This window comes from Scyliorhinus torazame, chromosome 5, assembly GCF_047496885.1.
Source record: "Scyliorhinus torazame isolate Kashiwa2021f chromosome 5, sScyTor2.1, whole genome shotgun sequence".
In the NCBI taxonomy this organism is placed as follows: Eukaryota; Metazoa; Chordata; class Chondrichthyes; order Carcharhiniformes; family Scyliorhinidae; genus Scyliorhinus; species Scyliorhinus torazame.
The window spans coordinates 143,605,873-143,633,759 of NC_092711.1; the positions used below are offsets into that span (position 1 = coordinate 143,605,873).

Genomic DNA, 27,887 nt, shown 5'->3' on the forward strand with positions numbered 1-27,887 from the left:
CACCCTGTATACTTCATCCGATGCTGGTGCTTATGCAGTTACATCGTATACTTTGTGTTGCCCTATTATGTATTTTCTTTTCTTCCCTTTTCTTCCCATGTACTTAATGATCTGTTGAGCTGCTCGCAGAAAAATACTTTTCATTGTACCTCAGTACACGTGACAATAAACAAATCCAATCCAATCCAATTCAGCCCACAGCTCCGTCTCCTGCCTGTCATTGACATGAGCAATAGACACAGAGAAGTGCCCGAGGCTCAAATGGGAAGTTAAAACTTGTGTCTCTAAATCAACACTTCAACATTTGTCAGTCAAACATGTTATTTATACTGGGGGGTTTATTATTAGATTTAGGCACTGGAGGCAAAGGGTGGGGGATTTAAAGGGTAACTTTCCCTTTCTAACTTTGTATTGTCTATCGCATGAGCCGTGACTCAGTGGGCAGCTCTCTCACCTGTCAGAAGGTTATGGGATCAAATCCCAGTCGGGGACCTGTGGACAAAAACCAGTTCCAACATTCCTCGTCCCAGCACTGAGGGAATGCTGCACTGTCAGAACAGCCTTCTTTCAAATAAGATGTTAAACTGAGGCCCTGTCTGCCCCTCTCAGGTGGGTGTAAAGGTTCCGACAGCCACTATTTTGAAGAAGAGCAGGGGAGTTATCCCCGGTGTCCCGGTCAATATTTATCCTCAATCAATATCAATAAAAACAGATCATCTGCTCATTATCACATTGCTGTGTGTGAGATCTTGCTGTGTGTAAATTGGCTACTGCGTTTCCTACATTACAGCAGTGACTACACTTCAAAAGTACTTAATTGGCTGGAAAGCACTTTGGGACATCCTGTGGGTGTGACAGGTGCTGTAATTATTTTTAAATTGAAGGTTTATGTTACCTGATGTTGTTATCTGGAACGCAATTGATTTAAGCCACCCCCAACTTACCATTTAATAAATTCACTTTGGTTCAGACCAGACTTTAACCAATTAAGACAAAGGCAGAATTCTCTGGATAGTAAATTTAAAAATAAGTTTATTAAATCAAAAAGGTTTACTGAATAACATTAAGACATTGACTTTTACAACTTCATGTGGGTGATCAGTCTGTAGAAGCGTAACCCTCTCTGGCTCCTTCTTTGACAGTAATTTCCTTGGAACTCGGCCTCGGGAGTCTTCAGTACTTGGCCAGCAAGGAAGACCTTCAGAACCTCTACTTTTATCCCCAAAGTGACCAATATCTCACATCAGAGTTGGGTCTGTTGTAACATGATAACTGGTCAATTTGGACACTAGATTAATTTAATTGGATCCCCAATTGCTGACACCACCTCTCATTATCTTAGACAGGAATACAATAGAACTGTTTCATACTGTCGCTTTATCTGATTCTATACAATCCCTTATTCAGACAGTTTCAAATGTTGAGGCTAATCAGAGCTTGAAGGTCTCTCTTGTCAGTACATTTATCCTCATTGCACTTTCTTTAGACACAGCAATTAACCTTTGACATTTTTACAGCAAATGAGAATGAGGGCACAATCTAATGGCCACGATGCGCAGGCGCAAATCCAAGTGCGCCAGTTAGATCGCAGGAGAGTCCGAAATTGGGCACCAAGCGCCAATCGGTTTCTGATTTAACCGGCCTATTCCCATTGCCCGGATTAAGGACAATCTCCATCCCGTTAACGGGAAGGACCCCCTATCTAAAGGTCTCCCTTGATTTAAGCGACTCCCCAGTCGGTCACATGGACGCCGATTAGTATTGGCCCACACAGACAAGGGCCAGGCGTCACGGTACCTGAGGGGTTCCCAGGCCATTGGAGGCCCCCTTGAGTGGTCAGGGATAGGGCAGGGTGGTCCCCCAGCCCAGTCCCTGGAACGTATGCACCTTGGCACTGCCAGACTGCCACCTTGGCACCACAAACCTGGGTATTTCACACTCTGCCCATTCATGAAGATCACTCATAAAGACGGAGTATTGATTTTGTGCAACAACCATGTCTTTCTCTCTATTTCAAATCCCCTGTGAAAATCCAAACATAGAGTATCGTGAAATTATTAGATTTAAAACAGAACGAGTTGTTGGAATTCACTGCCTGACAATGCTGGAGGAAGTAAATTCAACTGTAACTTTCACAAGAACTGGACAGATTCTGTGGAAAAAGAAACTTGCTGGGCGATGGGACTAATTAGATAGTTCACTCAAAGAGCTAGCATGGGAACGATGGACAGAATGGCCTCTTTCTGTGCTCTCTGAGATTCATTTGCATTTTAAGAAAGTGGGAAATATTGGAAGCCACTTCCTACAATGCGGGTAGAAGCAGAGATGTTGGAATGTTTCCAAAAGGAAATTGGATGGGCTTTTGAGGGAAATAAACTGACAGGGATATGGTGTTAGAACAGGGCAATGGTTTGATCTACAGAGATCGACAAGTTGTAAATCTTTTGGAATTCTCTACCCCAGAGGCTCCTTCAGAATCTTGTATGTTTCAATGAGATCACCTCTCATTGTTTTAAATTTCAATGAGTAGAGTCCCAACCTGTTTAACCTTTGCTCCTCAGACACCTCCATACCTGGGATCATCCTAGTGAACCTTTGCTAAACCTCCGCCAATGAAATAATATATTTCCTGACATAAGGGGACCAAAACTGCTCTCAGCTGTACAGCTGCAGCAAGACTTCCCGACTCTTATACTCCATCCCCCTTGGAATCAGGGCCAACATTCCATTAGCCTTCCTGATTACCTGCTGCACCTGTCTGCTAGCTTTCTGTGTTTCGTGCACAAGTTCCCCCAAGTCCCTTTGTGCTGCAGCTTTCTGCAGTTTTTCTCCATTTAAATAATACTGTTCTTTTGTTCTCCCTTCCGAAATGAACTTCACATTTTCCCACATTATGCTCCATGTGGCAACATTTTGTCCACTTGCTTAACCTATCAATAGCTCTTTGCAAACTGTTTGTATCCCCCTCGCAACTTGCCTTTCCAGCTAGTTTTGTGTTGTCTGCAAATTTGGGCACAGTACGTTCGCTTCCTTCCTCCAAGTCATTAATATAAATTGTACACAGTTGCGGCCCCAGCACTGACCCCTGTGGAACCCCACTGGTTACACGTCACCAACCTGAAAAAGAACCCCTTACCCCCACTCGTTGTTTCCTCCTCATTAGCCAATTCTCTATCCACGCCAACACCATGGGTTCTTATCTCATGACTTAACGTTTTGTGAGGTACCTTGTCAAAGGCCTTCTGGAAGTTTAAATACAACACATCTACTGGTCCCCCTCTATCCACTCTGGTTGAAACTTCCTCGAAACACTCTGATAAATTAGTCAGACACGGTTTCCCTTTCACAAAGCCATGCTGACTCTGCTTGATTAGATTATGATTTTCTCAATGTGCTGCTATTACTTTCTAATAATTGATTCCAACATTTTTTTCAACAATAAATGTTACGCTAATCGTCCTACAGTGTCTCGTTTTTTGCCTCCCTCCCATTTTGAATCGGGGGTTGTCACATTGGCAGTTTTCCAATCCTCTGGTACTTCTCCAGAATTCAAGGATTTTTTGAAAATTACAATCAATGCATCCACTCTCTCTGTAGCCATTTCTTTTAGGATCCTAGGATGCAGCCATCCAGGGGACTTATCTTATCCCCATTAGTTTGTCCAATACAACTTCTCCAGTGATGGTATTTAATTGCACCCTCCATATTCTTTAGTATTAATGGGATATTCAAAGTATCTTCCACCATAAAGACTGATGCAAAATATCTGTTTAACTCCTCTGCCATTTTCTTGTTCCCCACAACTGACACAGCGGCATGGAGGCACAGTGGTTAGCACCGTTGCTTCACAGCTCCAGGGACCTGGTTCAATTCCTGGCTTGGGTCGCTGTCTGTGCAGAGTCTGCACGTTCTCTCCATGTCTGTGCGGGTTTCCTCCGGGTGCTCCGGTTTCCTCCCACAAGGCGTGCTTGTTAGGTGAATTTGACATTCTGATTCTCCCTCTGTGTACCCGAACAGGTGCCGGAGTGTGGCGACTAGGGGATTTTCACAGTAACTTCATTACAGTGTTAATGTAAGCCTACTTGTGACAATAATAAAGATGATTATAATAAAGAATATTATTACTATCTCCTCAGATTTATTTTCTCAGGGGCCTCTGTGGAGTTGAGGTTACAATCAGATCAGTCGGGAACTTAATGAATGGTGGAGCAGGTTTGAGGAGCTGAGTGGCCTACTCCTGCTCCTAATTCGTATGTTATCACATCCTTTATAATAGATTGTAGCATTTTCCCTCCTACTGATGTCAGGCTAATGGGTCTGTGGTTCCCCGTTTTCTCTCTCTCTCCTTAAATAGTGGGGTTACATTTACCACCTTCCAATCTGCAGGAACCATTCCAGAATCTATGGAATTTTGAAAGATGATCACCAATGTATCCACTCTCTCTACAGCCACCTCTTTCAACACCCTGGGATGTAGAGCATCAGCTTTTGTGGATTTATTAACTTTCAACCACATTATTTTCTCCAGTACTACATTTTCACGAATACTAATCTCTTTCAGTTCCTCGTGCTCGCTGGTCCCTTGGTTCTCTCGTGTTTTTGGGACAATTTCTGTATCTTCCTCTGTGAAACAGACACACATTGTTTAGTTCTCTGCCATTTCCTTATTCTCCATTATAAACTCTCCTGTCTCTGCCTGGAATGGACCCACATTGGTCTTTGCTAATCTTTTCCTTTCACATTCCTATAGGAGCTTTTCCAATTCTCCCCAGTTTGCTCTAATATTCTATTTTCTCTTTATCAGTTTCCTGTTCCTCCTTTGCTGAATTCTAAAACAAGTTCCCAATCCTCAGGCTCACGACTATATTGTCTCCTCCATTGATCTAATAGAATCTTTAACTTTTCTTGTTAGCCACGATAGCTTCACTTTTGCTGTTTAAATTTTGCTTCTGAAAGGAATCTATATTTTATGTGAATAAAATGCGAGTGGTTGCCTGTCTATCGTCATACAAAGAACAGCAAAGACCAATGGACAGTACAGCACAGGAACAGGCCCTTCGGCCCACCAAGCCTGCTCGGATCATTATGTCTGTCTAAACTAAAACCTTCTGTGCTTCCAGGGTCTGTATCCATCTATTCCCATCCTATTCATGTATTTGTCAAGATGCCATTTAAACGTCACTATCGTACCTGCTTCCACCACCTCCTCTCGCAGCGAGTTCCAGGCACTCACCACCCTCTGTGTAAAAATCTTCCCTCGCACATCTCTTCTAAACTTTGCCCCTCGCACCTTAAACCTCTGTCACCTGGTAATTGACTTTTCCAACCTGGGAAAAAGCTTCTGACTATCCACTCTGTCCGTGCCACTCATAACTTTGTCAACTTTTATCAGGTCTTCCCTCAACCTCTGTCGCTGGAGTGAAAACAATCCGAGTTTATCCAACCTCTCCTCATAACTAATACCCTCCAGGCCAGTCAACATCCTGGTAAACCTCCTCTGTACTCTCTCCAAAGCCTCCACATCCTTTTGGTGACCAGAATTGTCGGCAATATTCCACGTGTGGCCTAACTAAGGTTCTGTACAGCTGCAGCATGACTTGCCAATTTTTATACTCAATGCCCCGACCAATGAAGACAAGCATGCCGTCTGCCTTCTTAGTTGCCTTATCCACCTGCGTTGCCACTTTCAGTGATATGCTTATTGTAATTTCCCAATCTACCACAGACAACTTGCCCCTCAGACCATGACAGTTTCCTTCTGCGAGAAACATCCAGATAAATTAGACAAAAGAACCCTGTAACCACCATAGCCCATCTTCATGGCAACGTGGCTGCTTTGGGAACTAAATATCTTCCAACGTGCAAACACCTTTTCATTCTGTGCTCCTCGTCAAACTTGGAACCAGATAATAGCAACTAGCGTCAAAAATGGTCAGCCCACCGGAGGCAGAGGTGTTAGACCGGCCAGTCCAGCAGAAAGAAACCCTCCAATCATCACCATTCACCAGATGTCAGAATGAACAGAATGCAGTCCTCAATGTCAGTGAGAGCAGAAACAATAACAATGGAACCAACATCTGTAATTTATTGTGAACTTGTTGGAGTCACAACAGGTGTGATGAATCACAAAACCCCTCCCACATTGAGAGCAGATAAATGGTCTCTCCCCAGAATTAACTCGCTAGTGTCTCTGTAGTTGGGACAGATCATTGAATGTCTCCCCTGCTCAGAGCAGGTGAATGGCCTCTTCCAGGTGTGAACTCGCTAGTGTTCCTGCAGAGTGTATGGATATCTGAATCCCTTCTCTCACGAAGAGCAGGTTAACTCCTTCTCCCCTGTGTGAACTTGCTGGTGTGTCTGCAGGTGGGATAACTGAGCGAATCCCTTCCCGCACTGAGAGCAGGTGAACGGCCTCTCCTCAGTGTGAACAAGCTGGTGTATCCTCAGGCTTGATGAAGTAGTGAATCTCTTCACACACTGAGAGCAATTGAATGCCCTCTCCCCAGTGTGAACTCGCTGGTGTCTCTGCAGGTTGGATAACTGAGTGAATTCCTTCTCACATTGAGAGCAGGTGAACGGCCTCTCCCCAGTGTGAACTCGCTGATGTATCCGCAGGGTGGATAACCGAGTGAATCCCTTCTCACACTGAGAACAGGTGAATGGCTTTTCCCCAGTGTGAGCTCGCTGGTGTTTCCGCAGGCTGGATAACTGAGTGAATCTCTTCCCACACTGCGAGCAGGTGAATGGCCTCTCCCCAGTGTGAACCCGCTGGTGTATACGCAGTTTCGATAACTCAGTGAAGTCTTTCTCACACTGAGAGCAGATGAACAGCCTCTCCCCAGTGTGAAGTCGCTGATGTATCCGTAGTTTCGATAACTCTGTGAATCCCTTCTCACACTGAGAGCAGGTGAACGGCCTCTCCCCAGTGTGAACTCGTTGGTGTCTCCAAAGGCTCGATAAAGTAGTCAATCCCTTCTCACACTGAGAGCAGGTGAACGGCCTCTCCCCAGTGTGAATGCGTCGATGTCTTCGCAGGGCGGATAATTGAGTGAATCCCTTCTCACACTGAGGGCAGGTGAATGGCTTCTCCCCAGTGTGAATACGTCGATGAGTTTCCAGTGCAGATGGAGCCTTGAATCCCTTCCCACAGTCCCCGCATTTCCAAGGTTTCTTCATGGTGCGGGTGTCCTCGTGTTTCTCCAGGTTTGACGATCAGTTGAAGCCTCGTCCACGCAGAGAACACGTGTACGGTCTCTCCCCGCTGTGAATGGTGTGATGTTTTTTCAGGCTGTGTAACTGGTTAAAGCTCTTTCCACAGTCGGTGCTCTGGAACACTCTCACTTGGGTGTGTGTGTCTCGGTGCTTTTCCAGTCACACTGATGGTTAAAATCTTTTGAAGCCGACAGAAAAGCCAAACATTTTTCCTTCTGGATTCAAAGTCTGGTGATGTTCAGTTCCAAGAAATTGAGAGACTCAGTCAGATTGAGTGGTGACGGTTGGGATTTCTGTCTGTAATTCCTCTTCTAATATCCTATAAAAACAATTTACAAAAGACATCACTGTCAGTGCAGGATAGAAACTCAGAACAGACAATTCTAGTTCCTAGAGAACATTCTTTCCTCTCTCATTCCCCAAAGCTGTAAATCTCCATCCCACACACTCTCCCTCCATTCTCACTCTGCTGTATCTAATATCCACCCTCCCAATTCTCCTGAAGGTGCTGATTCAGGTTGATTGACAGATCCATGCTCACTGCTTCCTGTCCTGGGCACAGAGATCATAACAAATACGAGCTGCAGTTGGCCATTCGGCCCATCGAGCCTGCTTGTCTATTCTGTGGGATGATTGGCCGACCTATGTCAGCGACATTATCCGTGTTATTGACCAGAGGCTGAGTGTGCTGACTCAATATCTGTGAGCTCATGAGCCGAGCTGTAAAACACCAAGGGTCGACGATCCCGAGGAGAGAATCCTGAATGTTGAGCAAGATGCCTCCTCCGCGGAGGCAAAAATTTAATCCTTGGAAAACTGGCTGAGTGGTGTGGTGGACTCCTGGAGAACCGAGGGTCAGAGAAAGAACATCCGAGTCGTCGGCCTGCCAGAAGGTGTGGAGGGTGAGGCTCCCGTTAGGTTCTTCGAGGACCGGCTGCCACGTTTTCTCAAGCTGGATGTGAAGCCTGGGTGTTTCAAATTAGAAAGGGCCCCGGATCATGTCTTTGAGGCTGAGGGATAGTTTTCATCCCAGGCCTGTAACCATTCACTTCCACAACTTGAAAGATCACCAGAAGATCCTGGCGACAGGTAAGGTGAGGTGGGACCTGGCTCCATGAGGGAGTGAGGATTTCCTTCTTCCAGGACTTTTCGGCAGACACACAAACGAAGCATCGAGGCTTCGATGAAGGTTGAAGGGAACTCAAGGCTCCGGAGTGAATTATGTCGATTTATGTCTAAGAGGTCTAAAAATTGATAAATCTCCGGGCCCAGATGGGCTACAACCTAGAGTTCTAAAGGAGATAGCTGAAGAAATAGTGGAGGCGTTGGTGATGATGTTTCAACAGTCACTGGAGTCAGGGAAAGTACCAGAGGATTGGAAAATCGCTGTTGTAACCCCACTGTTCAAGAAGGGAACAAGGAAAAAGATGGAAAATTATAGGCCAATTAGCCTGACCTCGGTTGTTGGCAAGATTCTAGAATCCAATGTTAAGGATGAGATTTCTAAATTCTTGGAAGTGCAGGGTCGGATTAGGACAAGTCAGCATGGATTTAGTAAGGGGACGTCGTGCCTGACAAACCTGTTAGAGTTCTTTGAAGAGATAACAAATAGGTTAGACCAAGGAGAGCCAATGGATGTTATCTATCTTGACTTCCAAAAGGCCTTTGATAAGGTGCCTCACGGGAGACTGCTGAGTAAAGTAAGGGCCCATGGTATTCGAGGCAAGGTACTAACATGGATTGACGATTGGCTGTCAGGCAGAAGGCAGAGAGTTGGGATAAAAGGTTATTTTTCGGAATGGCAACCGGTGACGAGTGGTGTCCCGCAGGGTTCAGTGTTGGGACCACAGCTGTTCTCTTTATATATTAACGATCTAGATGATGGGACTGGGGGCATTCTGGCTAAGTTTGCCGATGATACGAAGATAGGTGGAGAGGCAGGTAGTATGGAGGAGGTGGGGAGGCTGCAGAAAGATTTAGACAGTTTAGGAGAGTGGTCCAAGAAATGGCTGATGAAATTCAACGTGGGCAAGTGCGAGGTCTTGCATTTTGGAAAAAAGAATAGAGGCGTGGACTATTTTCTAAACGGTGACAAAATTCATAATGCTGAAGTGCAAAGGGACTTGGGAGTCCGAGTCCAGGATTCTCTAAAGGTAAACTTGCAGGTTGAGTCCGTAATTAAGAAAGCAAATGCAATGTTGTCATTCATCTCAAGAGGCTTGGAATATAAAAGCAGGGATGTACTTCTGAAGCTTTATAAAGCATTAGTTAGGCCCCATTTAGAATACTGTGAGCAATTTTGGGCCCCACACCTCAGGAAGGACATACTGGCACTGGAGCGGGTCCAGCGGAGATTCACACGGATGATCCCAGGAATGGTAGGCCTAACATATGATGAACGTCTGAGGATCCTGGGATTATATTCATTGGAGTTTAGGAGGTTGAGGGGAGATTTAATGGAAACTTACAAGATAATGAATGGCTTAGATAGGGTGGATGTAGGGAAGTTGTTTCCATTAGCAGGGGAGACTAGGACCCGGGGGCACAGCCTTAGAATAAAAGGGAGTCACTTTAGAACAGAGATGAGGAGAAATTTCTTCAGCCAGAGAGTGGTGGGTATGTGGAATTCATTGCCACAGAGGGCGGTGGAGGCCGGGACATTGAGTGGCTTTAAGACAGAAGTTGATAAATTCTTGATTTCTCGAGGAATTAAGGGCTATGGGGAGAGAGCGGGTAAATGGAGTTGAAATCAGCCATGATTGAATGGTGGAGTGGACTCGATGGGCCGAATGGCCTTACTTCCACTCCTATGTCTTATGGTCTTTACCCAGCGACCCTGAAAATTGTATCCGACAACTCCGTCAAGTCTTTCGATAATCCAACTAATGCCTTGGTCTTCACTAAATCTTTGAAGGGCAAGGATTTGGAGGGATGGTTTGCAGCTCAGACTAACTCAGGCTCTAATCCAGACTCTTTCGCTATCATGGTGTTGTTGCCTGATATTGTTATCTTTTATCCTGTTGAAGGGAGTTGTTATTCTGTGAGCGCCAATTGAATGTCTTCTTCTCCTTCAGTATTCCAGGGACTCGTATTATCTTATCTCAGTTATGGTAGATGTGCCGTGTGCTTAATATCTGTAGTCTTTCTTCTATTATCCGAGTGTTAATCATGGCGGAACCGAGTGGTGCCATTGCCGAAGGGTGGGTGGTGATGGATGCAGGTCTTCACGGGTGGGTCTAAAATGTAGGAGGGACATTCGATCTCCATTCCCTTGTTGGCCCTCCTTTTCCTCTCCTCAGTTTAGAGAAGGTATCCTGAGGGTAACAACAGTCTGGCCGTGGGGAGAACCCTCCGGGTCCTCAGTCTTATTGAGAAAAGTTCCCTTTGATCTATTGTGGTCGTGATTCTTTTGTATTTTTGTTATTATGGGTTGGTTTATGTGTTGTTGACTTTACCCTACTCTGGTACAGTGAATGGAGCTGAAAGGAGCTTTTTGTCTGTGAAAGGAGCAGTTTGGGGATACCTTGGTGCCTGTGGTGTAAAGTGAGTTGGAGGAGGGGGTTAATGACGCCCGCCCGATTGTGGTGTGAAAATCTGTTCCTGTTCTCTCTGTCGCCTAACTAATGGTGGCAGTTAATCTGCAAATTTTCTCAGGCAATGTACAGGGCATCCATCACCCTATCAGAAGGAATAAGATCCTCTCCTTTCGTAAGGAGAAAATCGACATAGCTTTATTGCAGGAAACTCATCTAGCTTAAACTCATTTGTTGCGGCAAGGTGGCACAGTGGTTAGCGCAGATGCCTTCCAGCGCCAGAGATATAAGTTGAATTTGGGCCTCGAGTGACTGCCTGGTTTGCACCTTCTCCTCGTGTCTGTGTGGATTTTCTCTGGGTTCTCCAGTTTCCTCCTACAGGGCAAAGATGTGCAAGTTAGGTGGATTGGACATGCAAAAAAGCCCGTTCAAGTTCAAATGGGTTAGGTAGGGTTACTGGGTGACAGTGATAGGGTGGAGGCATGGGCCTCGGTAGGGTGCTCTTTCAAAGGCAGGTGCGGAATCGATGGGCTGAAAGGCATCCTTCTGAAAGGGATTCTATGATGAGGAACACTTTAAATTGAGGCCGGATTGGGTGGGGAGGATTTTTTTTTGCCTCTTTGTCATCAAGTAGCAGAGGTGTGGCAATCCTTATTAATAAAAATATCCCTTTTGAGGTTGAAACCTGCACCAAGGATAAAGGAGGTAGATATGTGATCATCAGAGGGTTGGTGCATGGAGATGTTGTTTCAATAATGAATGTTTATGGATCCCCGAATGACTCCCCAGAGTTCATTGTGAAGGGTTTTGTGGATTTTGCAGTTAGCTTTGACTAAGTCTTTGTGGTTGATGACTTCAACGGCCACTTATATCCTCTGGTGGATAAGCTCCCGGTTACCAGGCTCGGGCGTTGGTCTCGGCTTGTGAAGAGGTGGATTATGTGGATATTTGGGGAACTTTGCACCCGAGGGGTGGAGATTTTACCTTCTTTCCAGTCCCACAGCAATGTCAGACTAGAATCGCCGACTTCTTCGTGCCGAGGACGACCTGGTGTCCGCTTGCACCACAGGGAACATCTTAAATGCGCCCCCCCCGCCCCGCCCCCCGCCCCGCTTTTCTGTTGGTTCTGCTCGAGGGTTCACCCCAGGTCGAAAAAGTGGAGGTTTGATGCCTCCCTGATCAGAGATACTTCATTCACTGCACATTTTACGGAAGAGTGTGAGTTCTTCCGTTAACTCGGCCCCTGGTATTTCCCCCTCCAGACGTGTAAAGCTCATGCCGGGCGGGGATGATCATTTCTGCCACTGCTGATGAAAGGTGCAGAATGCTGGAGAACCAGCGGCGTCTGGAGGTTTGTTTGATGAAGGCCCAGGAGGAGGTTTCCGCCGGAGTGAAGCTCAGTCACACCAACCCCGCACTCTGATTGGCTGAAGGACACGAGTCCTTCCGGTCGCGTAACTGTTCCCATTGGCCAATGCCTCAGCAGGAAGGTCAGGAGGTGAGCTCCCCTGCACATCCGCAGCTCCCACTCTCCCTTAGACTTGCGCAGTCTCAGGCAGGGTTGAGGTCACCGAGCGGCTTCTCGCTCTGGCTGGAGCCTGGAAAATGTCTCTTGAGGAGGGAGGGGGTTGAACGGGTGGGGGCGGGGCTCCTGCGTTCGCGCACTGGAACCCGGTGACGACACCGCGGATAGAGTAATTCCTATTGGCTGATTCAGTCAGGGTACTTTATGATGTCACAAAGCTGAAGTTGAATTAAACCTCCTGTCTCCAACATCTGGGAGTAAAACACTTTCTTTTCTCCCCTTTCCATTTCTTTTCTCATTCTCACCTTCAATTGGTCACTTGCAGCAACTGAAGGGAAAGGAAGTGAATCCAGGGAGTGTGCAGACTCTGCAAAGGTTGGCCCAGGTCTCTCTCTCTCTCAAAGACATTGACATCCTTTGCTCCCTCAGCTTGACACATTTATTTATTTGGCTAAAAAAATGGTGTATTTCCTAAAGTTCACAATTAAAGGGCTGGTTTCCCCAGGAGATGATGACATTTAAGGGGTCAGTAAATTAATATCTGACAGAGATATGTCCAGTGTTGTTATATGGTACATATTAGATATATTGTTTATGGTTCTATAATGAAGTATATTTATTATTATTTCAGTAGTGTACTATTGTACTGTAGCTACGTTATATAATTCCAGTCATCTCTTCCCTCAGAGTGTTGGTAGTCTCTGGATTTCTCTTTCAAATGGACCAGTGGAGTCTGGGATTCGCTGAATGTATTCATGGATGAGTTAATATTTTTAATATTTCTTTTGTTATCTTTTTTAACCAATTTTTAAACAATGAATGAAACAGAATAATAGAAAATTTGTGGAAAATGGGTACAGTGCAGAACAACTGATACGGCCAGCATAAATACAAGCAACACATTGCAGAATTAATTTGTGGCAGGATATTTGAGCGACCAGAGCCTCGAGATGAACTGCCTGATCTATTGAACAACCAGTTAACAGGTTAGCATAGTAAGTGGAGAAAGAGGGTAAGGTTATATAAAAATGGAAGGAGAACAATGCACACCCCAAAATATTACAAATGGACTAACAGCATAGTTGAATTGAAATGAATATCATAAAATAGATGACATAGAATCTCTACAGTGCACAAGGAGGCCATTCGCTCTTTCAAGTCTGCACTGACCCTCAGAAAAAGCACTCACTGAGGCAAACTTCCCACCCTATCCCCGTAACCTTGTGCATTGATCATGGTCAGCCCACCTTACCTAACACCTTTGGACACGAAGGGGCAATTTAGCATGATGAATCCACTGAACCTGCACATCTTTGGACTGTAGGAGGAAACCGGAGCAGACACGGAGAACGTGCAAACTCCACACAGATAGCCACTCAGGGAATCTAACCTGGGTCCCTGGCTCTGTGCGGCAGCAGTGCTAACCACTGTGCCTTACTGTGCCCTACTCCCGGCCTAAGTTGAATTTAATTCACTGATTGAAAGCCCTGGAGGAGCAAGTCAGTCAAATTGGAACCGAGATATCTGAGATAGGGGTCGCATAATTTACCAAATATATCAGACTTTGAATGAACTATAGACATTAAAAATTCCATGGGGGTGCATTCTGTAATCAGCCTATGCCAGTTTTGGATAGAGGGAGAAGTGACTGGTCTGCTTCTATATCGAGCCAGAGGGATGTTGGGTCCATCCTCACCCAATCTCTTATGAACCTTAGATGAGAGGCCAATTGATATAGCCCGATATTCCGGAGACCCAACCCTCCCTTAGCTCCTGGTGATTGGAGCTTAACAAACTTGAGGCGAGGTTTCTTTTTGTTCCAGATAACTGTACTAATCATTCCATTAATTTCCTTAACAACTCCAGTCAGCAGTACAGGCAGCATCTGCAGAGGGTACAAAAGTCTGGACAACACATTCATTTTAATGAAGACAATCCTCCCTCACCATGAAATCAGAAGAGTCAACCACCGGGCAAGGTCCCACCTAATAGTCACCATCAGCTGTGGAAAGTTGGCCGCATATAGCTGTCTGAAAGAGGGGGGTCATTGACATTCCCAGATATTTAAATCCCAAGGCGGGAGCATCTGAAGGGGAAGTTAACAAGAGGAGGGATCTTACCCCTCAACCCCTCCCCACCGGCATGGCCTTGGACTCAGTAAAATTGATCTTAGAAGCAGAGAAGGCACTAAATCTGTCCACAATCGGGTACAACTGGTTAAGATGAGCAGTGTGCCGTGGTTTTTATTTTTATTTCAGTGCCGACCGGCCTTTTTGCCGAAATCGTTATTTATGGGGGTGAATTAGGTTGGTTTTGTGTGGGCAGATAGGGTGGCAAGGATTAGGAAGACGGTGATCCAGAGAGGGCAACAGTCGGGGGCTTGGCCCTTGCGAACCTGTTACAGGATAGAGTAGTCTCCAGTCCCTGGGTGGGAGAGGGAAAGTTATCGGATATTTACCAGGAGTTTTCGAAGGCGGAGGAAACGCAGGTGGAGGAGCTTAAGGGCAAGTGGGAGGACGAGCTAGGAGGAGAGATAGAGGTGGGTCTATGGGCAGATGCCCTAAGCAGGGTTAATACCTCCTCATCATGCGCCAGGCTTAGCCTGATACAATTTAAGGTAGTCCACCGGGCACACATGACCATGGCTAGGATGAGTAAGTTCTTCGGGGTTGAGGATCGGTGTGCGAGGTGCGCAGGAAGCCCAGCAAATCATATCCACATGTTTTGGGCATGCCTGAAGCTTAGAGGGTTTTGGCAGGATTTTGCTAAGGCAATATCCATGGTACTAAAAACACGGGTGGTGCCGAGTCCGGAGTTAGCGATCTTTGGAGTGTCGGAAGATCCGGGAGATCAGGGTAGTGGGTGCCTGGAACTCGCTACCGGAGGAGGTGGTGGAAGCAGGGACGATAGTGACATTTAAGGGGCATCTTGACAAATACATGAATAGGATGGGAATAGAGGGATACGGACCCAGGAAGTGTAGAAGATTGTAGTTTAGTCGGGCAGCATGGTCGGCACGGGCTTGGAGGGCTGAAGGGCCTGTTCCTGTGCTGTACATTTCTTTGTTCAGGGGCGAAAGAGGCTGACATCTTGGCCTTTGCCTCCCGGGTAGCCCGGAGACGGATCATGTTAATGTGGAGAGACTCGAAGCCCCCGAGTGTAGAGAGCTGGGTTAGTGACATGGCTGGGTTTCTCAGTCTCGATAAAACAAAGTTCGCCTTAAGAGGGTCAATGTTAGGATTCACCTGGAGGTGGCAGCCGTTCGTCGACTTTTGGGGGGGAAATTAAAATGTCAGCAGATGCAATATTCCAAGGGTTGTTGTTGTATGGTTGAGGTGTGTGAAGATTGGGTTAGGATGGGGGAAATATTTATTTTACCATATTGATGTCATTGTTTATATTACTGTTATAAACATTTTCAAAGACCTCAATAAAATATTTAAAACAAAGAATCTTTATTTGTTGCATTCATGTGAAATGAAAGTCACCTTTGAACATTCTCCCAGTGCCTGCCTGGGTCTCAACCCCACAACCCAAAAAGATATGCAGGAGGTCAATTTGCCACGCCAAATTGCCCCTTAAATTGAAAAAACAAATTGGGTGGTCTAAATTTATTTTTAAAAATAAATGAATGTCATCAGTGGCCCAGAGGACCGTAGGCTGCTCTCCCCTTTGAGAGAGAGAGCTGACTGATGGTGATTTAACCTGAAGGTCACCACACCTCAGATGAGGGGCAAGGTTAATGGATAACCTGTCGATATGGGAGTTGAATCCATGTTGTTGGAGTCGCTCCACATCACAAACCAGCCATCCAGCCAACTGAGCTAACTGGCCCTTGTAATATGTAATAATTCCTTAACTATTATCTATTCCCTATCGCCTATCAGTTTCCCCGTCCACCTCAGATAACTTGCCCCTCATACCCTGCAAGTTTTCTTCTGTGAGAAGCATCTAGATACATTAAACAAAAGAGCCACGTAACCACCACAGCCCATCTTCATGGCAACATGGCATGATTTAGGGGATAACAAACAGAAATGGGAACTATATATCTTTTAACTTCCAAAAGCCCTTTCACTCTGTGATTCTTTTATTATGCAATTTAAAGCCAGGTATTCATAAGTCTTGAATATCATCAACCCACTGGAGGCAAAGTTGTGAAACTGAAGTGTCCAGAAGAAAGAAACCCTCCAACAATCCACACTGACCAACTGTCAGAATGAACAAAATGCCGTCCTCGAGGCAATTGAAGCAGAAACAAGAACAGCAGAATCCAACCCCAGCAATCAATTGTGAACTTGTTGGTGTCTCAGCAGATGTGATGAAACACAAAATCCCTTCCCACATTGAGAACAGGTGAACAGCCTCTCCCCAGTGTGAACTCGCTGGTGTGTCTGCAGGTTGGATAATTGAATGAATCCCTTCCCACACTGAGAGCAGATGAACGGCTTCTCCCCAGTGTGAACCCGCTGATGTCTCTGAAGGCTGGATAAAACACTGAATCCCTTCCCACACCGAGAGCAGGTGAATGGCTTCTCCCCAGTGTGAACTCTCAGGTGTGTCTCCAGGTTGGACAACTGAGTAAATCCCTTCCCACACTGAGAGCAGTTGAATGGCCTCTCCCCAGTGTGAACTCTGGTGTGCCTGCAGGTTGGATGAACAACTGAATCCCTTCCCACACTGAGAGCAGGAGAATGGCTTCTCCCCAGTGTGAACTCGCTGGTGTGTCTTCAGTGGGAATAGCTGAGTGAATCCCTTCCCACACTGAGAGCAGGTGAACGGCTTCTCCCCAGTGTGAACTGCCTGATGTCTGTGCAGGGTGGAGGAATCACTGAATCCCCTCCCACACTGGGAGCACGAGAATGGCCTCTCCCCAGTGTGAAATCGCTGGTGTGTCCACAGGTGGGATAACTGAGTGAATGACTTCCCACACTGGGAGCACGAGAATGGCCTCTCCCCAGTGTGAATGCGCCGATGAGCCTCTAGTGCAGATGGGGCTCCGTATCCCTTCCCACAATCTCCACATTTCCACGGTCTGTCCATATTTTGAATCTTTGTGTCTCTCCGGGTTGAACAATCAGCTGAAGCCTTGACAACACAGAACCCACATATATGGTCTCTCCCCCCTGTGAATGGCGTGATATTCTTTCAGACTGTGTAACTGGTTAAAGCTCTTTCCACAGTCAGTGCTCTGGAACACTCTCACTCAGGTGCGTGTCTCTCGGTGCTTTTCCAGTCACACTGATGTTTAAAATATTTTGAAGCCTACAGAACGGGCAAACATTTCTCCTTCTAGATTCAAAGACCGATGGTATTCAGGTCCAAAGGAATCGAGTGACTGTCAGATCGAGACTTGACGCTTGCAATTTTTGTCTGTGACTCCTCCTCTTCTAATATCCTGTAAAAACAACTTACAAAAAATATCACTGTCAGTACAGGATAGAAATTCAGAACAGACAAGTCTAGTTTCTCTGGAATGTTCTTTCTTTCCCCAAATGCTGTAAATCTCCATCCCACACACCCTCCCTCCATTCTCACTCTGTATCTGATATTAACCCTCCCAAATCTCCTGAAGGTGCTGATTCAGGCTGATTGACAGATCCATGATCATCACTTCCTGTCAGAACACAGATCATAACAAATAGAAGCTGCATTCAGCCATTCAGTCCATAGAACCTGCTCAACCATTAAATGAGCTAATTGGCCGATCTACCTCAGCACCATTTTCCCACACTATCCCCCATTGATATGTTCAATATCGAGAAACCTGTCAATCTCAGTCTGAAAATACTTGATGACTGAGGTTCCACAGTCCTCTGGGGTAGAGAATTCCAGATCTTCGCCACATCCTCGAGTGAAGAAATTCCTCCTCATCTCAGCTTTCTCTCCATTTTCCGACTTGTTGCCCATAACATCTTTGGGTTGTGGGGGTGAGATCCACGCAGACACAGGGAGAATGTGCAAACTCAACACGGTCAGTGACCCGGGGCCTGGATCGAAGTCGGGTCCTCGGTGCCGTGAAGCAGCAGAGATTAACCATGCTGCCCACTGCCTTAAATGTTAGCCATCTCCTGGGGAAACCAGCTCTTTAATTGTGAACATTAGGAAAGAGACCACACTTTTAGCCAGACAAATAAATGTGTCAAGCTGAGGGAGCAAAGGATGTCAATGTCTTTAAGCCATGATGTGGAGATGCTACCCAAAGATGTGCAGGGTAGGTGGATTGGCCATGCCAAATTGCCTTTTAATTGGAAAAAAGGAATTGGGTATTCTAAATTTACTTTTAGAAAGAAAAAAATTAAAATCAGGCAGAGATATGTCTAATGTTTTTATATGGTACATATTTAATATAATATTTATGGTTCTGTAATTAAGTACATTTATTATTGTTTCTAGTTGTGTAATAATGTATGCAGTTACGTTATATATTTCCAGTCTTCTCTTCCCTCAGAGGGTTATTAGTCTCTGGATTTCTCTTCCACAGGGACCAGTGGGATCTGAGGGTCATTGATTATATTCAAGGATGAGTTAGCTATGGACTGAATGGCTGAATGCAGCATCTATTTGTTATGATCTGTGTTCTGACAGGAAGTGATGATCATGGATCTGTCATGAGCACAGTAAGACGCCTTACAACACCAGGTTAAAGTCCAACAGGTTTGTTTCGAATCACTAGCTTTTGGAGCACAGCTCCTTCCTCAGGTGAATGGAAGGAGCTGAAGATGGAGCAGTGCTGCGAAAGCTAGTGATTCGAAGCAAACCTGTTGGGTTTTTACCTGGTGTTGTAAGACTTCTCAATGTCTTTAAGAGAGAGAGACCTGGGCCAAGCTTTCCAGAGTCTGCACCCTCCCTGGATTCACTTTATTTCCCTTCAGTTGCTGCAAGTCATCAATTGAAGGTCAGAATGAGAAAAGAAATGGAAAGGGGAAGAAAAGAAAATGTTTTACTCACAGATGTTGGAGACAGGAGGACGTTTCAATCTGTGTGAAGCCCAATCTCCTTTCACACAAAGCCTGCGCTGATTGGAGGACCAGCGTCCTTCCGGTCCTAACTCTATCCATTGGCCAACACCTCACAGGAAGGTCAGGGGCTGGGCTTTCCCTCGCACATGCGCAGCCTCTCCTCTCTCTTGGACATGCGCAGTCCCGTGCCGCGGGGGGGGGAGGGGAATCACCCAGCGGCTTCTCGCTCTCGCCGGAGCCGTCAGCCGGTTGTCTGGAAATCTTGTCTGGAGGAGAAGGAACTATGAGTGGGGCGGAGCTGCTATGTCCGCGCGCCGGGCCTGCGCACTGGAACCCTGAGACGTCACCACGGATTCACGTGCGTGAGCAGTAAATTTGTGACCAATAGGAAGAGTTGGTGAACCGGAAGAACTTTCTTCCACCATCCAATCAGCTCCCCCGTTGTCTGAATGCGGAAGCTGAACAATGAGCAACACTGGGGCTTCACAAAGACGGTAACTTCCTCCTGTCTCGAACATCACACTTTCTTTTCTCTCCCCTTGCAGCAACTGAGGGGAAAGGAAGTGAATCCAAGGAGGGTGCAGACTTTGGAAAGGTTGGCCCAGGTCTCTCTCTCTCTCTCTCTCTTAAAGACATTGACATCCTTTCCTCCCTCAGCTTGACACATTAACTTGTCTGGCTAAAAGGATGGTCTATTTCCTTATGGTTACAATTAAAGGGCTAGTTTCTCCAGGAGATGGCTGACATTTAAGGAGACAGTGAATTAATATAGCACAGAGACAGTCTCGTGTAGTTATATGGTACAGATTATATGGTACAGGAGAGGATGCAGAGGAAATTCATAAGCATGTTGCCTGGGCGTTTCAGCGATGAAGAGAGCCTGGTTGGGAGTTTCCTGGGAGCAGAGGAGGCTGGGGATATGTGATATGGGTGGCACGGTAGAACAGTGGTTAGCACTGTTGCTTCACAGCACCAGGATCCCAGGTTCGATTCCTAGCTTGGGTCACTGTGCGGAGTCTGGACATTCTCCCCGTGTCTGCGTGGGTTTCCTCCGGGTGCTCCGGTTTCCCCCCACAATCCAAAGATGTGCAGGTTAGGTGGAGTGGCCATGCTCATATGCCCTGTGTCCAATAAAGATTAGGTGGGGTTACGGGGAAGTTGTGAAGGTTGGAAGTGTGGGCTGAGGTATGGTGCTCCTTCCAAGGGCCGGTGCAGATTCAATGGGCCGAATGGCCTCCCTTCTGCACTGTAGATTCAAGCACCGCCCAGCTCACTACAAAAAAATCAATCCGGGAATACACCCTATACACATGCAAGAAGAAGGATTATTTTCTCTCTCTCTGCCGGGTTCACGAACCTTCACGGATACACCAACCCGATCCTTTCCATGAACCCCCCCCAACTCTTTCATCATTCTCAACCTTCCCATCGACTTGGGGCTCGATCTCCACAATCTCGCCTCCATTACACAATTAAAATCCACTCCCATGATCAGCTGGTGAGAGTCCAGGTCCGGAATCGCTCCCAGTAACCTCTTTACAAAACCAATATCATCCCAATTGGGCGCAGACACATTTACCAACACCACCGCCGTCCCCTCTCACGCCCCACTCATTATCACAAACCTCCCAGGTCCAACACCTCTCTGGCCCCCGTAAACCCTGTTCTCTTGCTCAACAAAATGGCCACCCCCTTGACTTCCAATCAAGTGAAACACTTGACCCATTCATCCCTTCCTCAGTCTCATGGGGCTGGTTTAGCACACTGGGCTAAATCGCTGGCTTTTAAAGCAGACCAAGGCAGGCCAGCAGCATGGTTCAATTCCCGTACCAGCCTCCCCGAACAGGCGCCGGAATGTGGCGACTAGGGGCTTTTCACAGTAACTTTATTTGACGCCTACTTGTGACAATAAGCGATTTTCATTTTCAACTGACCTTTCACCCTGAGATGCATCTTCTGCAAGAAAATCACCTCCGCTCCCAAACTCTTCAGGTGTGGAAACATACAGGACGTCTTGACCCACCCATGTAGTCGGCAGACATTCCATGTCACGATTCTCACCAGAGGCTTACGCCTCCACCCCCCTCTAGTGTCCGCCAACATCACCATTGGGTTACCACCCCCTCCCCCATCCCCACATTGAACCGGGCCCACCCAAGATGGCCCCTCACCCTGCCCACGACCAAACCCATCCTCCATACCTCCCACGTCGCCGTGCCCCCACCACCACCCCCCCCTGCCTCACTACACTTCCGTTCACTGGCATTACCTGCTAACATGGCAACTCCCACCCGAAGGCCGCAAGCCCAGCCTCCATACAACCTGCATTGACCTTTCGTAGAAACGTGACCATGTGCAACAAGCACCGGACTACAGTAAAGACTGAAAATACCAACACGTCCAGAAAAAATACCCAAAACACAACAAAAGTCGGGGGGGGGGGGGTGTAATTGCTCCGCTTCCAACTTTTCAACTCCTCCCCCCCCCCCCCCCCCCCCCCCCAATCGGCAAACAATGACAAAATCCAACTTTCACGGACAGAACTCCTCCACTCAAGAGTCACCTTTCAGCTCTCCCCCAGCTTATGTTCCTTGATAAAGTCATTTACCTCCTCCGGCGGCCCAAAATAATATTCCCGGTTCCCACAGGTCACCCAAAGTCTGGCCGGGTACAGCACCCCGAATCGGGTACAGCACTGCCTTGGCCTTGTTGAACCCCGCCCGCCTCCTGGCCAGCTCCCCTCCAATGTCCTGATATATCCTGATTCGGTTTGCCTCCCATTCACAGTCCTGCCGTGCCCTGGCCCACCGCAGGATCTTTTCTTTGTCCTGGAACTTCTACATCCGCACGATCACTGCCCACGGCCGCTCCCCCACTCTCAGCTTCTGTCTCACGGACCAATGAGCCTGATCCACCTCTGGGGCCTTGTCCAACACCTTCTCCTCCACCAATGATGCCAGCATCCTGGCGACCAAGCTCGTAGCACTCATTCCCTCCACTCCCTCTGACAGACCCACAATCCACAGATTTTGCCACCTGGACCTGTTCTCCTGCTCCTCCGCCCTCGGCAGCAGTGACTTACACAACTCCCTCGGGATCGCCACCTCCACCTCCAACAGCACAATACGGTCACTCTGATCAGTCTCCACCTTCTCCACTTCCCGGATCATCACCCCCTGCATCTCGAGGCACTTTCCCACCGTTACAGGGTCCCGCGAAGTGGTGCCACTGCCCCCTCAATCGCCTCGACCAGTCGCTCTGCATTCCCTCTGCTGCCCAATCTCCTCTTTAATGAAGCCCATCAGTTGCTCCATCTGCAGTTTTCCCGTTGTCAATGACCCCCCCCCCCCGCCTCCTTTGTAATTGGAACAGCGCCAAGAGTCTCCCCAACTCTTTCACCAGCTCTTTACCTGTCTTCAGCCGGGTCTGATAGCCCATAAACATGCCCATCCAGGGGAGAACCTCTTGCCCTGCACTCTCGCTCCACATTACCACTGAATGTACCCGGAACTCAGGCAAAAAGGGACAAAACCAACACCTTCGAGCAGGAACCGCCCTGTGTGCGCCCACTCACTCTGTGGCTGAGCCGCCCTGTGTGCGCCCACTCACTCCGTGGCTGAGCCGCCCTGTGTGCGCCCACTCACTCCGTGGCTGAGCCGCCCTGTGTGCGCCCACTCGCTCCGTGGCTGAGCCGCCCTGTGTGCGCCCACTCGCTCCGTGGCTGAGCCGCCCTGTGTGCGCCCACTCACTCCCTGGCTGAGCCGCCCTGTGTGCGCCCACTCACTCCGTGGCTGAGCGCCCCGTGTGCGCCCACTCGCTCCGTGGCTGAGCCGCCCTGTGTGCGCCCACTTGCTCCGTGGCTGAGCCGCCCTGTGTGCGCCCACTCGCTCCGTGGCTGAGCCGCCCTGTGTGCGCCCACTCACTCCGTGGCTGAGCCGCCCTGTGTGCGCCCACTCACTCCGTGGCTGAGCCGCCCTGTGTGCGCCCACTCACTCCGTGGCTGAGCCGCCCTGTGTGCGCCCACTCACTCCGTGGCTGAGCCGCCCTGTGTGCGCCCACTCACTCCATGGCTGAGCCGCCCTGTGTGCGCCCACTCACTCCGTGGCTGAGCCGCCCTGTGTGCGCCCACTCGCTCTGTGGCTGAGCCGCCCTGTGTGCGCCCACTCGCTCCGTGGCTGAGCGCCCTGTGTGCGCCCATTCACTCCGTGGCTGAGCCGCCCTGTGTGCGCCCACTCACTCCGTGGCTGAGCCGCCCTGTGAGCGCCCACTCACTCCGTGACTGAGCCGCCCTGTGTGCGCCCACTCACTCCGTGGCTGAGCCGCCCTGTGTGCGCCCACTCACTCCGTGGCTGAGCCGCCCTGTGTGCGCCCACTCACTCCGTGGCTGAGCCGCCCTGTGTGCGCCCACTCACTCCGTGGCTGAGCCGCCCTGTGTGCGCCCACTCGCTCCGTGGCTGAGCCGCCCTGTGTGCGCCCACTCACTCCGTGGCTGAGCCGCCCTGTGTGCGCCCACTCACTCCGTGGCTGAGCCGCCCTGTGTGCGCCCACTCGCTCCGTGGCTGAGCCGCCCTGTGTGCGCCCACTCGCTCCGTGGCTGAGCCGCCCTGTGTGCGCCCACTCACTCCGTGGCTGAGCCGCCCTGTGTGCGCCCACTCACTCCATGGCTGAGCCGCCCTGTGTGCGCCCACTCACTCCGTGGCTGAGCCGCCCTGTGTGCGCCCACTCACTCCGTGGCTGAGCCGCCCTGTGTGCGCCCACTCACTCCGTGGCTGAGCTGCCCTGTGTGCGCCCACTCACTCCGTGGCTGAGCCGCCCTGTGAGCGCCCACTCGCTCCGTGGCTGAGCCGCCCTGTGTGCGCCCACTCACTCCATGGCTGAGCTGCCCTGTGTGCGCCCACTCACTCCGTGGCTGAGCCGCCCTGTGTGCGCCCACTCGCTCCGTGGCTGAGCCGCCCTGTGTGCGCCCACTCGCTCCGTGGCTGCTACTGGAAGTCCATGATGTGCCCTTTCTAATTTGAAACGCCCAGGCTTCACATCCAGCTTGAGAAAACATGGCAGCCGGTCCTCGAAGAACCTAACGGGAGCCTCACCCTCCACACCTTCTGGCAGGCCGACGACTCGGATGTTATTTCTCTGACCCTCGGTTCTCCAGGAGTCCACCACACCACTCAGCCGGTTTTCCAAGGATTGAATTGTTGCCTTCGCCAAGGAGGCATCTTGCTCAACATTCAGGATTCTCTCCTCAGGATCATCGAGCCTCTTCATGGTGTTTTGCAGCTCGGCCTCATGAGCTCACAGATATTGAGTCAGCTCACTCAGCCTCTGGTCAACAACACGGAGAATGTCGGCAGTCATCATTTTCACCGCCTCTGAGAGAGTCCCGGAGAGCGCGGGGTCGCGAGACCTCCAGAGGGTCAGGCTGCCATGTTGAAAAGGCGGCTCCAGCCCCGCTGAATCCGCCTGCACACTTTTATCAGCGGATTTCTTGATGTTTTTCAGCATAATCTTACCAAACCTAATCCGAAGCGTTCGAGGGACATGGCAACAAATATTAATTCAAGATGAGGTAGATGAGTGCTGGGCAATCGGGATAAATGACGGATTCTCGGCGAGTGGAACCAGAACCTGCGGAAAGCAGCTATTCCCGCGCCTGCTTCACGACAGATTTCCGATTGACGAGATGGTCGAGGATTGTGGGGAACCGGCAGGAAAATGTAGAGAAAGCTGAGATGAGGAGGGATTTCTTCACTCGAGGATGTGGTGCTGCTTCGGAATTCTTAGAATCCCTACAGTGCAGAAGGAGGCCATTCGGCCCATCGAGCCTGCACGGATCCATATTCCACCCTATCCCTGCAACCCCATAAACTAATCTGCACATCCCTGGACACGAAGTGGCAATTTAGCACAGCCAATCCACTTACCCCGTACATCTAGGAGAACCCGGAGGAAACCCACGCAGACACGGGGAGAACGTACAAACTCCACACAGACATTGACCCAAGGCTGGAATTGAACACGGGACCCTGGCATTGTGAGGCAGCAGTACTAACCACTGTGCTACCATGCTGCCGTAATTCTCTCCCCCAGAGGGCTGTGGAGCCTCAGTCATCACGTATTTTCAAGACAGAGATTGATAGGTTTCTAGATATTGAAGATAGCGAGGGATATGGCGAATAGTGTGGAAAATGGTGCTGAGGTAGGTCGGCAATGAGCTCATTGAATGGTTGAGCAGACTCGATGGGCCGAATGGCCGACTGCAGCTCCTATTTGTTATGATCTCTGTGTCCAGGACAGGAAGCAGTGAGCAGGGATCTGTCAATCAGCCTGAATCAGCACCTTCAGGAGAATTGGGAGGGTGAATATTAGATACAGTGAATGGAGGGAGAGTGTGTGGGACGGAGATTTACAGCTTTTGGGGAATGAGAGAGGAAAGAATGTTCCAGAGAAACTAGAATTGTCTGTTTATGAATTTCTATCCTGTACTGACAGGGATAACTCCTTTTTCAGGAGATTAGAAGAGGAGGAATTACAGACCTAAGTCGCAAATGTCACATCTGGGATCTGTCAGAGTCATTTGATTCCTTGGGACCTGAATATCATCAGCCTTTGAATCTAGAAGGAGAAATGTTTGCCGGATCTGTCAGCTTCAAAGATTTTAAACGTCGGTGTGACTGGAAAAGCACCGAGACACACACACCCGAGTGGGTTCCAGAGCACTGACTGTGGAAAGAGTTTGAACCAGTTACACAGCCTGAAAAAGCGTCACACCATTCACAGCGGGGTGAGACCGTACACGTGTTCTGTGTGTGGACGAGGCTTCAACTGATTGTCCAACCTGGAGAGACACGAGGAGACCCAAAATTTGGAGAAACCATGGAAATGTGGGGATTGTGGGAAGGGATACAGTTTCCCATCAAGGCTCGAAGCTCATCGACGCATTCACACTGGGGAGAGGCCGTTCACCTGCTCTGTGTGTGCGCAGGGATTCGTTCAGTTATCTAACCTGAAGTCACATCAGCAAATTCACACTGGGGAGAAGCCATCCACCTGCCCTCAGTGTGGGAAGGGATTCACTCAGTTATCCAGCCTGCGGAAACACCAACGAATTCACACTGGGGAGAAGCCGTTCACCTGCTCTCAGTGTGGGAAGGGATTTGGAGATTCGTCCAACCTGCGGGCACACCAGCGAGTTCACTTGGGGGAGAAGCCGTTCACCTGCTCAGAGTGTGGGAAGGGATTCTGTGTTTCATCACAGCTGCTGAGACACCAACGAGTTCACACTGGGGAGAGGCCATTCACCTGCTCTCTGTGTGGGAAGGGATTCACTCGGTCATCCTATCTGTTGAAACACCAAGGAGTTCACACGTGATGACAGGGGTTGGATTCTGCTGTTATTGCTGCTGTTAATCACATCCAGGACCGAACCATGTTCATTCTGACAGCGAGTGAAGTTAGAGGGTTTCTTTCTGCTGGACTGGCCCGTTTCACTGGGTTTGTTTCCACTCGGCTGATGCTCTTTGAGCCTGGGAGAGAACATAATCCACTGAAATGATCCACAAGTGGATAGAGGTAAAAGGGTTAAATGAGAACTGATTAAGAATAATTAAGTATAATCATATTAAGCATATTAGGGGCTGGTTTTGCACAGGGCTAAGTAGCTGCCTTTTAAAGCAGACCAAGGCAGGCCAGCAGCATGATTCAATTCCCATAACAGCCACCCCGAACAGGCGCCGGAATGTGGCGACTAGGGGCTTTTCACAGTAACTTCATTTGAAGCCTACCAGTGACAATAAGCGATTTTCATTTCATTTCATTTCAGCATTACTTGAGTGCAACAATAGCTGGGAATCCACTAAGGGTTAATCCAGATCATACATTTTAATTTCTTAGGTTTCACATCTGCAAGGTCAGTGATGTCAACTAGCTAAAAGGCCCCATTGTATCGTAAGAACTGGTGCTGCTATCCTAAGAACGAGTAGTCCAGTTTCTGTGGTAACAGCCAGTCTAGGGTGATAATGTCTTAATCAAAACTGTGTTTTTCAATTAATGTTAGATGCAGGTGTGGATAATTTGGAAACTTGGCAAGCGATGGAATGGAAAATTTGCACCAGTGCATTTAAATACAATCTCTCTTAAATTGAGGGACAGGCATTTTGGCCGAATTGAGTAATTATAAATTAGTTAAAGCCAATCGAGTAATTATAAATTAGTTAAAGCCAATCAGAAGTAAAAAGGTGAGACATTAAGATAACAATATCCTTAAAAATCACAAACCGGGATGGAAAAACGCATCCTGGGATCACCCCATCTATATTTCTGAAACCTATTTCCTTTGCTGCTTGCTTTTACCAATCACCGTCTTTATTTTGCTTAAATTACTTAGTTATTTCATCCTCTGTATTATGATTTGAAGAATTACTACGATCTGTAATTGAATGAAAACTCACGACTGTATTCGCTAAAGACAATCAATCTGACTAGCTTGCTGCAGGGCTAGTTGAAAACTTTCTAAATTTTGTATTGAAAACATGTTTACCAGTGGCACAAGCTGACAAATAAAGTCCAAGTGGACTTTGCCAAAAAGCACAGACTTGACCTCTGTTATTTGGGAACTGAGAAGGGATAACGGATATCCAGGGTTCCGAATAGACACAC

The 27,887-nt window shown here is 48.2% G+C and overlaps 2 protein-coding genes and 1 long non-coding RNA gene across 4 annotated transcripts; 1 reads left to right on the plus strand and 2 right to left on the minus strand.

Moving 5' to 3' along the window:
* Window positions 1–6,063: 6,063 nt before the first annotated feature.
* On the minus strand, window positions 6,064–11,837 carry LOC140419956 (uncharacterized). Its single transcript, XM_072504001.1, has 2 exons — window positions 11,730–11,837; window positions 6,064–7,531 (listed from the first exon to the last, which is right to left on the minus strand). Exon 2 carries the CDS (start codon window positions 7,174–7,176, stop codon window positions 6,307–6,309), a length of 870 nt encoding a protein of 289 aa, XP_072360102.1. The 5' UTR covers window positions 7,177–7,531; window positions 11,730–11,837; the 3' UTR covers window positions 6,064–6,306.
* A 3,869-nt stretch (window positions 11,838–15,706) lies between these two features.
* LOC140419955 (uncharacterized) lies at window positions 15,707–19,362 on the minus strand. 2 transcript variants are annotated; one of them, XM_072504000.1, is made up of 2 exons: window positions 19,222–19,362; window positions 15,707–17,668 (listed from the first exon to the last, which is right to left on the minus strand). In XM_072504000.1, the coding sequence occupies exon 2, from the start codon at window positions 17,311–17,313 to the stop codon at window positions 16,387–16,389; it is 927 nt and encodes a 308-aa protein (XP_072360101.1). In that variant the 5' UTR covers window positions 17,314–17,668; window positions 19,222–19,362; the 3' UTR covers window positions 15,707–16,386. The 2 variants fall into 2 exon arrangements, with proteins under 2 accessions (XP_072360101.1, XP_072360100.1); XM_072503999.1 differs by having other exon boundaries at window positions 15,707–17,680.
* A 269-nt stretch (window positions 19,363–19,631) lies between these two features.
* On the plus strand, window positions 19,632–27,815 carry LOC140419957 (uncharacterized). The gene is made up of 2 exons (XR_011946110.1): window positions 19,632–19,726; window positions 25,740–27,815. It is a non-coding gene; the product is annotated as an uncharacterized lncRNA (long non-coding RNA).
* The last annotated feature ends 72 nt before the right edge of the window (window positions 27,816–27,887 follow it).